Source organism: Oryx dammah, unplaced genomic scaffold (assembly GCF_014754425.2).
Source record: "Oryx dammah isolate SB20612 unplaced genomic scaffold, SCBI_Odam_1.1 HiC_scaffold_18, whole genome shotgun sequence".
In the NCBI taxonomy this organism is placed as follows: Eukaryota; Metazoa; Chordata; class Mammalia; order Artiodactyla; family Bovidae; genus Oryx; species Oryx dammah.
In genome coordinates this window covers 114,490,835-114,507,405 of record NW_024070202.1, presented here as the reverse complement: position 1 = coordinate 114,507,405, position 16,571 = coordinate 114,490,835, and the positions used below count along the sequence as shown (strand labels likewise).

Below are 16,571 nucleotides of genomic sequence, written 5' to 3'. Positions count from 1 at the left end.
ATGCTTGAGTGGCTGAAGCACTGCTTTTTAGCTTCAGTGCTTGCTTTTTAAATTCCTATATTGATACATGAAGATAGAAATGCCAGGAAGTCCATTTTTAAAAAAAATTTACAAGATGTCTGTCTATAATTCAAGGAAGTTTGGCCAACTATTACTTTTAATTGAATACTGCTAATTGTGCATTTCATAGGTAATTTGTTTATAGAAGTCACATTGCCTTGACATGGGCCTTATTGGACAGTAATCAACTTATCAATCAAAATTAAGAGGAGAATTTTAATTTGTTTCCTTGGGATATTGTAATTTTAGATCCACCCAAGACCTACACCCAGGATGGTGTGTGTTTGACGGAATCAGGGATGACTCAGTTACAGAGCCTCACGGTTACTGTTCCAAGAAGAAAACGGTCAAAACCAAAGTTGAAGTTGAAGATCATAAATCAGAATAGTGTGGCTGTCCTTCAAACCCCTCCAGACATCCAGTCAGAGCATTCCAGGGATGGCGAAATGGACGATAGTCGAGGTAATACTTAACAAATTTTCCATGGAATACATTTGCAAAAAACTAAAAGAGCTTTTAAAGGATGTGATTTACCCAAGGGTAAATCCTGCTGGGGGCTTCTCAGGTGGCTCAGTGGTAAAGAATCTGTCTGCTAATGCAGGAGATACAAGTTCGATCCCTGGGTCCAAAAGATTCCCTGGAGGAGGAAATAGCTGCTCACTCCAGTATTCTTGCCTGGGTGATCCCATGGACACAGGAGCCTCGCGGGATACAATCTGTGAGTTTGCAGAGAGTCGGACATGACTTATCCACTAAAGAGCAACAAAATCCTGCTGACCTAGAGGATAAGCCTTGGTGTGACCCTGTCCTGAGAGAGTGGTCGTCTTGCATCTTGCCTTTTTGGGTTCTCTTCCTTTCATGTATCCTTATAGAATAAACTTATAGGAATTTCCAGGAGCATTGTATGTTTGAAGACCACAAATCTGAAAAATCAGGATTTGCTAGATGGCAGTGAAAGCCTCCTCAGATGGATGTGAATTTAGATTCCATGGCTAAGTTCAAGTAGAACCCCATCCATGCATTCTAGAAATGAAAAACCATCATTTTTTCAAGTGTAAGCTTACATTCACAGATGGTTATTATAAAACATCTGTTTGTAAACATTTTCTTGGTTAAAATACATATATATATTTTTTTAGCCGAATTCTTGTGGTGAAAAAGTAACTTTGAGTGAAAGTTGCTCATGTCCGACTCTTTGCAACCCGATGACTGTATAGTCCGTGGAATTCTACAGGTCAAAATACTGGAGTGGGTAGCCTTTCCCTTCTCCAGGGGATCTTCCCAACCCAGGGATCGAACCCAGGTCTCCCACATTGCAGGCAGATTCTTTTCCAGCTGAACCATCAGGGAAGCCCATTAAATTCAATATGAGATTTGTTTTTGCTTATCTCTGAAGAAGCTCACCATTGGCTTGTTTATCTTTAGAGAGAGGTGGTTTCTTTTCAGGTGATTCAGAAATAAAGAATTCATTTACCAGTACTTAGTGAATGCCTGCTGTGCACCAGCTCTTGGAAGTCCTGTCAGTGAACAAAGCAGATAAACTTCTCTGCTCATGGAACTTTCATTTTAAAATTAGAAAAAAAGGATCATTAAAAATATATGACAGCATAAGTTGATAAAAATGTGTTTGGCAAGTGCTGTTGAGAGGAATTGGGAATGCAGACAGTGGGAGTGAGGACTCGGATGACCTGACCCGCTTTTATCTGAGAAAAGAGAATGCCAGTGCAGAGACCCTGGGTGGGCAGCGCCGGCACGTTTGCTGTGCGTCCAGCAGGATGAGCAGAAGGGCAAAGGGCAGCGATGAGAGCCAGGTGTAAAGAGAGGGGGTTGACTCGGTAGGTCCCCTAGGACTGCAGAGTGTTGCCTAAGGATTCACTGTAAATGGAAGGGGAGATTGTCGGAGGCTTCTGATGAGAAGGGAAGCATGAGCTTATTTAGATTTTTAAAAGAGCACTCTGCTGCAGTGTAAACAGTTTTAAGCACAAGAGCTGTGACAAGTGGTTTAGGCAGGAGGCTGTTGCAGTTGTCAGATGAGAGATTCTCGTGACTTAGAGTGAGTCTGTGTGTGCTCTGTTTATCCGGATATTTCTCAGGTAGTAGTGTGGTTTTGGGTCTGTATGGTTGGGAAAAAGCAGTCTGATGCTTCTGTGTAAGATCCCCCCCTCAAGACCTGCGCCCAGGATGTCCCTTTTCATGTACTGTGGAACAGAAGTGCATTTTGAAGTTTTAAGTGGTTGGGGGCTTGTAAAGAAATAGTCTGTGTTTCTGGGAGGAATGGACCCGATGTCCATCACCCAGAGTATGGTGAAAAACTGTCACTTCTGAGGCCATTAGAAAATTCCTGAAAAGTGGTTTCATAGTCCTAACTTACAGAATTTGAGAGGTTTCTTCATAGTACACATTAATTCCCAAAGTATGAGATTATAAAGCCCCTTAAAGCATCAATAAAAAGACCGTATGGCTTTCCCAGTGACTAGTGTTCTGGGAAACAGTGCTGTGAGAAATGGTGGATACTTCTGCACTTGTACAGTTTCGGAATTGAGGCTGCCAGCAGAGACATCCTCTTAGAAGCAATGCCGTGTATCATACCACACACGCAGGACAAAGTCCACGTGAGCTTGTAATGCTCATGAAACACGGCAGCAGTACCCATCTTTGTGGGGTTAATTTTTAACTCTACTGATGATTGTTTCTTGAGGGAAATAAGTCATAAACAATTGTCAGAAACAAACTCCTTGTCCAGTAAAAGCAGGCTTCTTTCTAATTCACCTACTGAAATCGGAGTACCCTGTTAATAGAGATCGCCCCCAGTCTACAGAGTCTGTGCCTCAAGAGTGGGATCACAATGCTTCCCTCTCGGTTGCTGCCCCGGGGGGGGTCCCCTCACAACATGGTGGGGGTGTCGGGACGCACTCAGCCTGTGGCAGGGACGGTGAGGGTAGGTGCAGAGGGGCCAGCTCAGACCAGAGAAAGCGGCTGGGTGGGTAGGCTTGCCATTTGTTAATGCTCAGTCCCTCGACTCTTTAACTTTTGTTTTTGGACAAGTAGTATATTCACGTTTTAAAAATAAGAATAGGAGTGTTCCTCTTTTCCGTGTCTGGCCAGTTCACTTCTCCAGCAACAGCCATTTTGTGTGTCCTTGTAGTGCTGTTTTAATTTATGTCCAAGCCCTCGGGGTATGCACTTTTTTGTTCTTAATGTTCTTTTCCTTGCCTTTATACCATTCTTCATTTTTCATATTCTTTGTATGGCTGTAAGTAACTTAATTCCCATTTTGAGAGGGCTCTAGGGTTTTTTTTTTGTTGTTGTTTCTTTGTTGTTGTTTTTTTCCCCCTTTCTTTTTTCTAGTCTACTCTAAGGGTCTTGAGGTTTCATATATTTCTCTTTCTCATTTGGTGGACATGTCTTCTTGAGAAACGTCCTGAGTTTCTAGAGAGTGCATGGAAGGCAAATTTGAGAGGTTGTGTATTTCTGAAAATGTACCCACCCCCCTGACTGTTTCCAGGTTGGAATTCAGTTTTCCTTCAGCATTTTGAAGTCATTGATCCAGCGTCTTTTAGTTTCTAGCATTTAGGGAACTTGGTATGGTCCGTGTTGTCTCTGGATTCTGTTTGGATCTTAGGACGTTGCTTGTCCACAGTGTTCTGAAATTTCATGAAGATGCGTCTGCTTCATTCTCTTGTATGTTTTCCTCTCTTTGCTCGAGCACGGAGTGGCCCCTCATCCGTGCCCCTCAGCGTTAGGAATACTCTGGAAACCCCTGATGCTTCTCCCCTTCGGTGCCTCACCCACTCAGCCCATGCTCCCTGTCTTTTCTCTGCTCCTTTCCGGCTCGGGTCTTTGCATTTTACTCTAAAGTAAATTTTCTTATTTTAGCTTTCTATCCTTTACTGATTTTCATTTTCCTTTTGTTCTTAAATATCTTGCATTAGTTTTCAAGAGCTTTCTTCCTTTGAATGTTCCTTTGCATAGCATCCTGTTCTTGCTTCACCTGTGTTTTATCTTATGTTAAAGTTTTTTTGTTTCTTTTTCCTACATAGTCTTTCAATTCCCGGTTGCTTTTTGTGGTCTCAGGTCTCTGTCTTTCATTGATAATTCTTGGTCGTCCATACGTGATTAAAAGTGAAGGCTAAAAGTGGTGATTGGATAAACAAATAGTTTTTTAGAAACAGAATGACGTACTAAAACCTTGATGAGAAGCCTCAGGTCTGTGGGTGGTGTGTGTTGACTGAACTTTTGTGCCCTCAGCTCCCTGTTTGGAGAATCCCCCAGTGGCGGTAGCTTTAGGCATTTCCCTGGGACTGGTTCGGTTTCCCAGGAGGATATCCTGTCTCCTCTTGGGGCATAGAGGCTTAGCTTCTGACCTTCTGCTGGGAGTTTAGTGGGGAAAGAACCTCAGATGAGAGTGCCAGCATTTAACCTGCCTGGAGCCACTTAATCCTGTTTTTAGAACGTTGCCCCAGTGTGCAGTTTAAAAGTGTCCCAAGAGTCCCAAACCCTCTGGGTGTGCTTGGCAGCCTCCCAGTGTGTGGAGTTGGGACGGTCGTGGGATTATGGCTTCTGTAGTTCATAAAAAATAAAGTTCTGTGTTTTAGCTTCCTGCTACCCATTTCTAGAGGTGCCTGGTTCTGCCAGTTCCTCACCCTTTTGAAGATTGTGATATAAGCTGGATTCTTTTTTTGGTTCCTTCCACGTTTAAATGAGAATTTGCGTTTAACTCAGTTGTCGGCTCATCTTTCGGCTTTCTCCTTCCAAAGTTATGGCTTTTCTTCTTTCCTGTTTTCTCTCTCTCTGTAGGTTTTTTTGTTTTTTTTTTTTTTTAATAAGTTTCTTTACTCTGTGTAGGGTTTCGGGAGAGTGAAGTTAAATTTTAGTCTACCATCTAACCCTAAATTCCTTCTCATATATATTTCAGTGGGTTTATTTTAAGGTAAGTAGTTATACTGTTTTGTTTTCTTTGGTGTTTGCGAAGTTTCAGTAAATAAATTTTCATGGTTTAATTTTAGCTATAGAAAAGCAATTATCAGAATAATTATAGAATTGACCTCAAACATTGACCTAATATTAATATTACTGGAAAAGAAAGCACAGTGCTAATGGTATAATAGAAATGTTATGCAAAATACTTACAATATTGAAGAACAATGTTAACAGGTTATTCTTAAATGTATTTGATAACTCCCCCCCCCCCCCCGCAGCACAGCATAAAGCATAATTTGAAAAGCTTTGATTACCATGGTTTTAAAAGTGTTCTTCTCTTAAGAACTGACCTTCTGTGTGCATTACTTAATTTCATTGATTACATCATGCTGTGAGAAAATTATTGAACCCCTATTATATAGCATCCATGCTTAAGGATGCTGCTGTTAATGAGAATCTTGATGCCTGTTTTTAAGGAGAATGTAGTCTAGCAAGGAAATGGACATTAAGAGAACCAGTTCAGATGACGCACGGTGTTCACGTACAGGAGCATGTAGCTGTGGGGATTCGTTAGGAAATGAATCCTGCGGGGTGGGGGGTAGGGACAGGCAGGGAGGGAGAGCTTGATCCTGAGTGTGAGTTGGTCAGGGGGATGGTGAGGCTGAGGTGCTCACAGGACACGTCACCTGGGCCTTACAGTGTGAATCTCATTCGCAGGCTACTGGGAAGACATTAAAGGGTTCTTAAGCAGAAAATTGATAGGTATTTATAGGAAGATCATTTAGGCTGCAGTTTAAGAACCGATTAGGGAGGAAGGTAAGCTTGGAGACAAGGAGAGGGATAGGAGGGGAAGGAATGGCAGTAAGTTGAGATTGGACTGAGATGACAGTTGAGAAAAGTAAAACGCCTTTGAGAGATACTGAGGAGCCCTGATGGTATGAAAAAAGAAATGAGGCGTTGTCAAGACTGTCTCCCAGGAGTCTGGCTTCTGCAGGGTACATTTCTTTGCTCTTTAATGACAGGCAAATCCCGAGGAAGGGAGGAAGTTCATTTTGAATTAGTAGTTCAATTTTGTATGTAGAGTTTTCAGTAACTGGGTAATGTCTAATTACAGATTAGTTGCATCTCGGGAGAGTTCTAGGCTAGAGAGACAGCCTTTGGATCCTGGACCTGAAGACATAATTAATAGCAAGGAGTGATAGGTTACGTGCAACTTGATTTACACTTGTCCTTCCAAGCATCCGCCCTGGTCCCCTTCCTTGCGCCTCGTGTCGTGTTTCCTGAGAATGGTGCACTGAGCAGCGAGACTTCCCAGCCGTCGGGGGCCTTTCCCGTCTCTGTCTGTACTTTCCCCGCCAGTTGGGATGCACGATTAGAGTGGCTCAGCAGCCACTTTGCTTTGTCTTTCCTCTTACATAGGAGCTGTACATTCGGTAGTTTTTTCAGTTCTATCTGTACATTTACTTTTTTCCAGAAGGAGAACTCATGGATTGTGATGGAAAATCAGAATCTAGTCCTGAACGAGAAGCTGTGGATGATGAAACTAAGGGGGTCGAAGGAACAGAGGGCATCAAAAAGAGAAAAAGGAAACCATACAGACCAGGTGGAGTGCCTTAGCTGGACATTTCAGTTATAATCAAAACTTAGTTACTTTAAGAAAAATATAATAGGGCTTCAATTATAATGAAATAATCAGGATGAAATATAACTTCTTAACAACTCTAAACTGAAACTTGTATGTATAGATGACAGAGCTAAACTATTGTAATACGCTTTGTAGGTGATAAATGCCTTAGTGGGGTATGTCACTAACTCACAATAAAGCATATGATTTCCCTTGATGTGAACCTCTTAATTCTTTCATGATTTAGCATTCACTTTCTAATATTTATGTTTTTTAAATTTACTGCATTTTTTGTGCAGAAGTACCAGCCAGTAAGTGTACAATATGAAGGTGATATGACAGAGTTCTTATGTTTCCTAGAATTTATAGTTTGGTTAATAATGTGACTGTTAAGAACTCTTATTTTCTCTCTGCCTCAGGGGAGGGGAGAGAAAAGCTGCCCTGTTCGTCAAACTTTTTTTGCCTTAATGGAAAAAAAAAGTATTGACGTATTCATAATACAGAACTTCTAGGCTCTTTTTAGGCAGTTTGCTTATGAAAATTTTTTGCATTTTTTAAAGCAGAAATTTTTAAAGTATATTTTTAAATTGGAGTATAATTGCTTTACAAGGGTATGTTAGTTTCTGCTGTACAGCAGTGCGAATCAGCTATAAGTATGAGTTTATCCCCTCCCCTGGAACCTCGGTCCCACCCGCTCTCTGCCGTGAGGTATATTGAATCAGTCCAATCTTTATTCTTCTGATTACTACTATTTTATTGATAAGAATGATATAAATGCCTTTTGCTGTGTAAGGAAAAACTTTGTGTTTGTTTTCCACTAGATTTTCCTTCCAGATGGGCCACATCTGTAACTAATGCCTAGATGAGTTTCATCCATTGGATGAAAATGACTTCATTTCTTTATAATTATGAGGCTTATAAGGCACTTACTCTTTTAGACGTGTCTGAATTCCTTCCAGGAACTTAGGAGTTAAATGTTGAGGGGTTTTTTTTTGGTTGTTTTCCTTATCTGCCTTACATGGAAGTAAGTCATCCATGTCAGGGACCCACGTGAGGGGCCCATTAGGTCACAAAGCATATTGTTAGTGATAAAAGCTGTCAGTGCTGCTGTATGGTAGGCACTAGTCTCAGCACTTTATAACCTGCATGTAGGAGATGCTGTACATTATCCCTGTTTTACCAGTGAGGGAACTGAGGCGGTGGAAAGTTAAATAACTTGCCCGAAGTCTGCCAGTAACCGGAATGGCACAGCTTGGTGCCAGATTCCGTGCCCTCACTGGGGCTGCGTGCGTCTCACGTCTTGAGCTTTACTAGGGGTAGTACCTGGACACACTTCCCCAAAAGCCATGCTGGTTTTCTTTGGGATTATCCAGTTGAGTTTGTGTCTTGTGTCTGCTCTCCCTCAACTAACGTACAAATAATTTGAATGATGATCTGTGAGTTACTGACATTAAGGAAACAAGCATAATATACTATAATGTTTACTCTGACATTGTTTAGAAGAAGTACATGCAGTTTTCTGTATTTCAATGGATTTTTATTCCTGTTTGGTTAGTAACAAGATAACAATAACTTTGACGTCTTATTTCCAAACTCTTGTATTTTGCATTAAAATGAGATTATTGATTTAAATTAGCCCATTTGAATTTGAGATATTTCTCACTTGTGAGACTAAACATTTTCATCCTGCTTCTGGAGGAAATGCAGGGAGAAGTTAGTTATTTACAGGATTCCTCAATTTCTGTTTTGGATAGGTATTGGTGGATTTATGGTACGACAAAGAAGTCGAACCGGGCAAGGAAAAACCAAAAGATCTGTGATCAGAAAGGATTCCTCAGGCTCCATTTCCGAGCAGTTACCCAGCAGAGATGATGGTATGGTCCTGATTCTGATTGATTTTACTGTCTTGTCTTGACATTCCCAATTGAAAACAACTATTGGAAATAATGCTGCGGCTACCACCTTACTGCTACTTAGTGATCTGTAAGGTGCCTGTGCAGTTCATATCTGCAGTGTAGTAGGTTTGATAAGAAAATTATTTAAACCCAGTAGATTATGTTGCTTTGAGATTTTTAACAAGTGTTTTTGTTGTATTTTTTCCCTCTGTTAAATATAAGCAGTTTAGGGATTTGATCACAGAGACACATCTGGCACTTTCTGGTCAGCTCACAGCAGGCCATTCTTTGCCTGACTTACATACTTGGCGTAAAACCGGAAACTTCGTAGACCATGTATCTGAAAGTGGCAGCATACCCCAATAATTTATAACAAAATTGTATGCTGTTTTAGAAATGTATCTTCCAGTTAATATTCTGTCATCTTTTCTTAGAGTTTCAAAGAAAGCTAAGTCACTGCTAAAGCCATAGCTTAAGAATTGGTTCTAATGAGGACTTTGCAATCCATATGGTCTTGATCTGTACGTTTCCTGTATTTTAAATATTGTATATAGAATGTAAAGAAAAATGATATGTTTTTATTACGTTTTTTGAATAAAGTTTTTCCATTACATTGTGGTAGGCTTTTGGCCTGTGAATTAATTTTTTTTAATTGCTATACATTTTTAAAAGGAAGCACTATAATGGTTTTTAAAAAGTTTCTGATATTACTTAATGTGACTATAATAAGCCCCAATTAAGAAATGTGATACATTCAGTGAAACTATTTTTTGTATTTTCCACGTTTGTCTCTCTTGTCTTCTAAATAATTTTAGTTTCATCATTTAGTGTTTTTCTTCATTTGTCATCCATTGAGTTTTTAATCGATCGTGCATATTTTCCTTTTCCTAACTACTTTTTAGGTATTTTAACACTGTAGTTTCTTCATGCAACTTACTGCTCTAGTTGCAGTTGATTTAGAGTCAAATATTTTCAAACCGTGGCACGTCAGGTTCTGCACTGTGTCTCTCCTGTGCCCTGCTGCCTACTGCCTCATTTGATGGTGATCATTGTGTGAGATATACATACATATATATTAAACAACAACAAAATTTTTTTTACCTGTGAGCTCGTATTCTGTAGAGCGTTCTCTGAAGTTTTTGAGAACGGAATTAAAGGTTGGTTCCTTCAGAAAAGATATGCGTTTGTTGCTGCCAGGAACATGAGGTCCTACTACCCCAGGACTCCTTTAAACTAAGTATTAGCGTAAAGGTTTTTGGTCCACCTGTGTTACAGAAACCCAGGTTTCTTACACATCAGGGCTGTATTGAGCTTATGAACTCTTAGGGAAGATGTTCATTCGTTTTGTCTTTCTCTCCAGCACCATATCAATCAGGGGTGGGGATGGTGGTGAGTGATGAGAGGAGGACTAGGGAGCGGGAGGGTGTGCTCCGTGCTCACCCAGCCCTGGGTGTGGAGCCCTGGGTCCCTCTTTTGTAGCAGGCACCCCTGGTTGATCTCGCCACCTTGGGGAGAGGCTGTAGGCTTTGTCTTCTATATATACCCCATTCCTCATAGTGCTCTGAAAACTGGAGTTCAAGGTCACTAGGTTTTAGCAGCATTTCAGAGAGCTTTATTTCTTGCTTATTTTTGTGGTTCCTGTTTGACCTTAATTTTTGGTCTTAGAGAATTCTGTATTTTCTGGTTAGATTACTGGTAAATTTTAAAAAATTGTTTAAAATGTTCATCCACTATGTTTAGTACTTTTTATTCAACCTGTGTAGTCTGGCAACATAAGTGCCTACATTGATTTTCAGAAGGCATGTATGTGTCTTTTGCTTAAAGTATCTGAGAGTATCATTTGATTCCTTGCTCACCTGCTCTAAGTGGTATTCTTATTAGTCAAACATTCCATATTTTTGCATTTCTTTATTTTAAATTTGAGCATTCATAACATTTTTATGAACAGATTCACAGATAGTCCTACATTATCACAATATGTATGTACTGCAGATAACTAGTTTGCAATAAATCCCCAAACCTAGAATTGCTGGATTGAGGGATACACATTTTTAAAAAGACTTTTACTGGATAGTTCCAATAAACTCTACCTAAAGGTTGGAAGTACTGCTAAATTCCTTTTAGTTGTTTTGTGAGTAGCCATTTCTCCATACTCATTAGCACTGAATATGTGTTTGTTTGTTTGTTTTTTTACCTTTAACGAGAGTCATCATTTACATAAAAACAAATTTCTGCTTTGTAAGAAAATACTCATTAAGACACAATAGGAAGCATGCTGGTACTAAGTAGACATGAAATGAAATTTTATGATACTTAATATTAATTTACTTTGAGATCTTTTTGTGAAAATTTTTTATTTGTCAAGTCATTGTGTATATGTTAAATTTAGACAGCTGTATGTCATTATATCTCAATAAAACTGAAAGAATAAAGACAAATCTTGTCTGTGTGTATGTTGGTAAGTTAGTTATCATTTATTATTAGTTACTTTGGTGGGTTTATCTGAAAATTTTAAATATCACATATTTATAAGTGTGATTGTTGTTTCAGGCTGGAGTGAGCAGTTACCAGATACCTTAGTTGATGAATCTATTTCTGTTAATGAAAACACTGAAAAAATAAAGAAGAGATATCGAAAAAGGAAAAATAAGCTGGAAGAAATTTTCCCTGCCTATTTACAAGTAATATTTTGCTTTTATTATGTATTTGTTAATGAAAGAAATGTGAAGTGATGTCTTGAGTTTTGAAAAATAGTTTTCTTGTTTTTGTCATCCCAAATGCTATTTTTACCTTCTAAGGGCCCTTAGAAATTACATTTCTCCTTTTTGTGCTTTGATACTTTTCACAGAGTTCTTTTTTTATCCCAGTTTTTCACTTCTAAATTTCAGAAGACATACAAGAACTCTTCGGCTGGGAAAGGCTCATTCTCGCAAACCAGGCACACCGTTGTGCTCTGCAGACCCACGTCTGCTGGACTCCCTTTGCCAGCACTGGTTATAGTAATTACGTTCACTGAATGAAGATGGTTTTTTAGCAGCCAGAATTACAGCTATAATAACACTTACACTTTCAGGGGCTTCCCAGGTGGTAATAGTGGTAAAGAACCCACTTACCAATGCAGGAGACATAAGAAACTTGGGTTTGATCCCTGGGTCGGGAAGATCCCCTGGAGGAGGGCATGGCAACCTTCTTCAGTATTCTTGCCTGGAGAATCCCATGGACAGAGGAGCCTGGTGGGCTACAGTCCATAGGGTCACAAAGAGTCAGACATGACTAAAGTGACTTAGCACGCTTGTACCCATTCATTCTGGAAGTATGAAAACTGATCATTCCATACTTTCACAAAAGAGCCTTTAAAAATAGTGGATTGGATTTCCTGATTACTGCTATAGTCATAATCTTAATCTAGATTATTTCTTCTGGTGAACAGGTGTAATTCCCCTAGTGTTCCTCAGTAATTTACAACTTTTTGATATGAAGGAAACTTGTAATGGTTCTGTTACTTGGACATCTTGTGATAGCAATTGTAATTTTTTTTTCACTGCTTTTTGGAGTAGAGTGGGAAATACAGTGACTAGTGATGAAAATCCATGAGGAATTCATAAACAGTTTTTTTCTAGTTTTTCTTTATTAATCACAGCAGTGTCAAGATAAGGTATAAATAATTGTGTGATCTACCCAGTAGAAATAGTTCTGTGGTCTGTTAATACCAGATGGTTGATAAATACCACTAAATTCATCATGAGCCATACAAAGAAACAGTTATTGCTAATGGTGTTCTCAGATCTCTCAGAGATGCCTCTCTTAATGCCTTTATACTGAAGGCATTAAGTAAATAATCTATAATGTTCCAAGATGCTTTCTACTAGTCAACATTTTTCTTAGTGATACAAGCATTGCTGGTATAAGAGGCCAGTCATCTCCTGCCCAGTGCTCTTATCTTTGTGGGTTTTCAGACTTCACAGACCATCCTCCCCTGTCCCTTTTCACAAGTTAACTGCGTGGCGTTTCTCCTTTGAGAACTTTTTAAATAATTTATTTTTGCACAGTCTTATAGTCTTGGTTTGTGTTTTATGTTTTGCTGGACGTATCATTCAGATTGCTTTCTTTTAATAGTACTGTATTTTAGAGCTTTATTTTTGACAGCATAGTCCTACATCCTTTTTAAAATTTTATGTGTTTTACAGTATGGATGTTTATAATTCATTTAGTCATATGCTTTCTGACAGACGTTGAGGCTGCTTTCATTTTAGGGGGATATAACTAAAAAATGATGCAGCGAACCTCTTTCGTTTATGTATCTTTGCCAAGAGTGTATTAAATGTGGGTAGTTACTGCAAAATTGCCTTCCCCTTTCCAGACAGAACACTTTATAGAAAATGGAATTTTGGAATAGAAGTAGGTGAAAGGGGGTCCCCAGCGCTTCCTGTTGTTCTCCTTATTGATGCTGGAGAAGTTGGGGGAGAGATCCTGGAGTTGCAAGGAGGCCAGACTTGAAAGAGTGGTCTCTACAATAAAGTATATTGAAATGGAGAAAAGTCAGCATGAGTAACTGAATAAAATGCCCAGGCTTTTAATGGTGGTAAATTTTGTACACGTAGTTTGTTTAAAATGACTGTAAAAACCCTCTTTCAGATTTATAGTGTGTGAAGTCTTTAATGTGGTTATATGCATCAGTGGGAGATTGCTAAATCTATCTGTGAAGTATACAGATGTTAAAGTTGTAGATCAAACCCTTGAGTTAACCTCTGCAGATCATCTACAATTGTTAGTAATATTCATGAAGTTTTAGTTTTTCTTATAATATGAATTAAGATGCCATAGTATTATAAATTTATCCATTTTTAAATTTCACTGTAGTCTAACCTGGGATTACCAAATTACTGTGATTGCTAGCAACATTTGACAGAATTGGATAGTTTTATTTGGTTAATTTTACTTGATTCTATTTAAAGAAACACAAAAAACTTTATTTTTAAAAAAGGGGAATTTACATAAAATAATTGACAGGATATCTCTTGTTTACATATTTCTACATTCAATTCTTATATTGTTAAATACTAAGCTTTTCTGTTATTTCTGCCTTCTTACCAAAATGACAATTACCTATATTCTCATTTTAGAATTTTATAACCGAGTCAGTCGTTTCCATGTGTGCTTCTCTTTGTCTAGGAAGCTTTCTTTGGAAAAGATCTTCTAGATACAACAAGACAAAACAAACTAAGTTTGGATAATCTATCAGAAGACACAACCCAGCTTTCTTATAAAACAAACACAAACACCACTTTCTTGGATCCTTCCTTAGACCCGCTACTTAGTTCATCCTCAATGCCAGCAAAACCTGGAACTCACGGTATGTAGAGTAAATGACAAGATTTTTTTTATCACATTACATTCATCTTCCTTTTAGTTAGACCTTTGAAATACTTGTAAAACTTAACCTTTATTGAAATAGAACTTGTATTCAGTAAATGCAACTATTTTTTAAGCGGACCAGGTCTGTATGACTTAGCAAATAAATTCATCTTTGTTACTACCATGAAATCAACTCTTGGAAGTTGTAAAGGAAAACACTTGGTTTATAGTTGACTGAAGGCGACATACGGGAGTATGATGAGGCCATGATTGGTGAGTTACAATAATCTTCAACTTAAGATGGTTTTCAAAATTAATTATATAGCCCCAAGAAATTCCAAAGAAGAAAGAATACTGTAGTTGGAAGCTGTCTGACCCACTGTGTTAATATATTGTGGAATATATTGCCTTGGGAGAAGGAAATGGCAACCCACTCCAGTATTCTTGCCTGGAGAATCCCAGGGACAGGAGAGCCTGGTAGGCTGCCGTTTGTGGGGTCGCGCACAGTTGGACATGACTGAAGCGACACAGCAGCAGCAGCATATTGCCTTAGGTCAGTTTCCCACTGCTGACAGTTTAGGCCATCCACCTTTGTTGATGGAAGGAGGCCATCTGGACCATTGTAAGATATTCAGCAGCATCTCTAGCCTCACGATGTTGTCACAGTAAAAAATGTCTCCAGATATTGCCAAATGTCCCCTGCAAACCTGTCCTCTATTGAGACTCTAGACATAGGGGATACAGGGACTGCTCAGAATCAGAGAAAGATACAAGAACTTAATGTGTATAAAGTAATATTAACATCAGCAAGGCTCTCTAGAGTTTAGGGAGCTTGGTATCCCAAAGTTTTTCTTCCACTTCTGTATTTTTTGTTTTACTTTCAGTTGTGCAGTCCATGGGGTCCCAAAGAGTCAGACACGATTCAGCGACTAAACAAAAACAACAAATTAAATATTCTTCTGACAGGCTTCCTTTTTGTCGTTGAATTGCAGTTATCACTCATTTAATTTTATAAACCCAATTTTGAAAATAATCTTAAAGCAGTATCCGCTGAGAGATGACTTTTGATAATGTTGAGTTGCATTTTCATTAACTTGGCATTATCCTGGATTGAAATACAGGCTACTATTATTTTTTTAACTTCTTGAAATAATTAGAAGCAATCTTGGCCCCTGTTATTCGAAAGCACACATTCAGCATGAGACTAAAGGCCATACTCTTTGTTTAATGTTAACAGATCATTTTACTTTTTAGTTCAATCGTTTTTGAGTATTTTCCTGCTCTCATCCGTGTTAGTATGTTGTTAAAATAATGTCTAGTGAAAGACTTGCAAGTGCTTCAAAGGATGTCTTACTATTTGAAGGATGCCTTGTAAAAACCTTGCCTAGCCATTTAAAGGCTTCCATAGAAGTAAATTGCCCTTGAGTTTTTATTAAGAAACAGAACTGGGGTTGGGCAGGAGATACTGTGACAGGAAAGACATTGATATATACCATTTTTCATTCCTGTTTTCATTTGAAGTCATTTTCCCCAAAAAATTGGTGAAGAGAGAATGGTTTAGTGATAAAGCCAAAATATAGAGGACTAGAATAACACACATGTCAAAATCTGGTGGAATGTCGTGTTCTGTACAGTTGAACCACTCTTTTGCTTTATGATGGGGAATTGAAAAATAATAGCTTCCTTTTTAAAAAAAAGTTATTCAGTATTTTCCATTATGTCAGTTTTAATAATTTGTTAAAAAGATATAAAATGTCATCAGGTAGAGGAGAATTTTTAAAACACAGTCTTTTAAAAAACACTGTTATTTGTTTAATAGAATTCCATTGGTTTAAGTCTCTTTACTTACTTGTGTTTTGTTGATGCTTTGTGACTTGTGGGATCTTAGTTCCCTGACTAGGGATTGACCCCACACCCCCTGCAGTGGGAGTGTGGAGTCTCAACTGCTGGACTGTAAGGGGAAACCCTCCACTGATTTAAAATCAAATAAACCTTACCCTGAAACAGTTACCCCATTTTTTTGTTTTTTCTTTCAAGGATACTGTTGTCTAGAGAATATATTATTGAAATAATTTTATTTTAAAAAACTTTAGAAATATTTGGGCATACAAAATTTACTTTGGATGTCAGTTTGAAAAATTGTATTTTTATGTATGTGTGAATTCTGTCTAATATGTTTAAAGGGACAAGACTATGTTTTATAGAAATACTTGGTCTAGAGTCTGGAGTATTTTACGTCGTCTTCTCTTTTTTTCTTAAGTAAAAACTGTCAAAAACGGATTCAAAAATTCTGATATTCCTTAAGTGACTAATAAAGTCGCTAAAGGTAACCTAAATATTCTCCTACTTGATTAGGCTAGAAACCCTTGTCGCTCTCCCTGGCTCTTGATTGTCTCACGTTCCGCATCTCACACCCCCGCAAGTTTGTCTCTTCCTTCAGATGCCATCCCACACCAGCGGCTGCCTACCTAAGCCTCCATCTGCTGGGTGCAGGCGGGCACCGCCTCTCAGCGGGACCACAGCCGCTCCTGCTCCCCGACCCAGCTCCAGTCTCCCAGCACGCCTTGCCCTCCTCCACCTTGGTCCATTCTGCACCTGGCAGCCAGTGTGTTCCCTTTAAGATATCAGTCACACCGTCCTCTAGCAACCTTCCAGCAGTTTCCCGTTTTACAGATGCCCCTGGAACAACAGGGGTTTGAACTGCGAGGGTCCACTTA

At 38.9% G+C, this 16,571-nt stretch overlaps 1 protein-coding gene across 18 annotated transcripts in view; it reads left to right on the top strand.

Annotated features, from left to right (window-relative positions):
- The window catches only part of KMT2C (lysine methyltransferase 2C), a 246,845-nt gene that overhangs the window by 173,520 nt on the left and 56,754 nt on the right, over positions 1 to 16,571 (top strand). For all 18 annotated transcript variants that reach the window (XR_005724389.1, XM_040260112.1, XM_040260108.1 and 15 more), the window contains 5 exons: positions 310 to 522; positions 6,455 to 6,583; positions 8,359 to 8,478; positions 11,050 to 11,180; positions 13,672 to 13,852. Coding sequence is in view for 17 of the 18 variants with exons in the window: in XM_040260112.1 (XP_040116046.1) it covers positions 310 to 522; positions 6,455 to 6,583; positions 8,359 to 8,478; positions 11,050 to 11,180; positions 13,672 to 13,852 (774 nt within the window). In the remaining variant the exon portion in view is untranslated. The remainder of the gene's footprint in view (positions 1 to 309; positions 523 to 6,454; positions 6,584 to 8,358; positions 8,479 to 11,049; positions 11,181 to 13,671; positions 13,853 to 16,571) is intronic.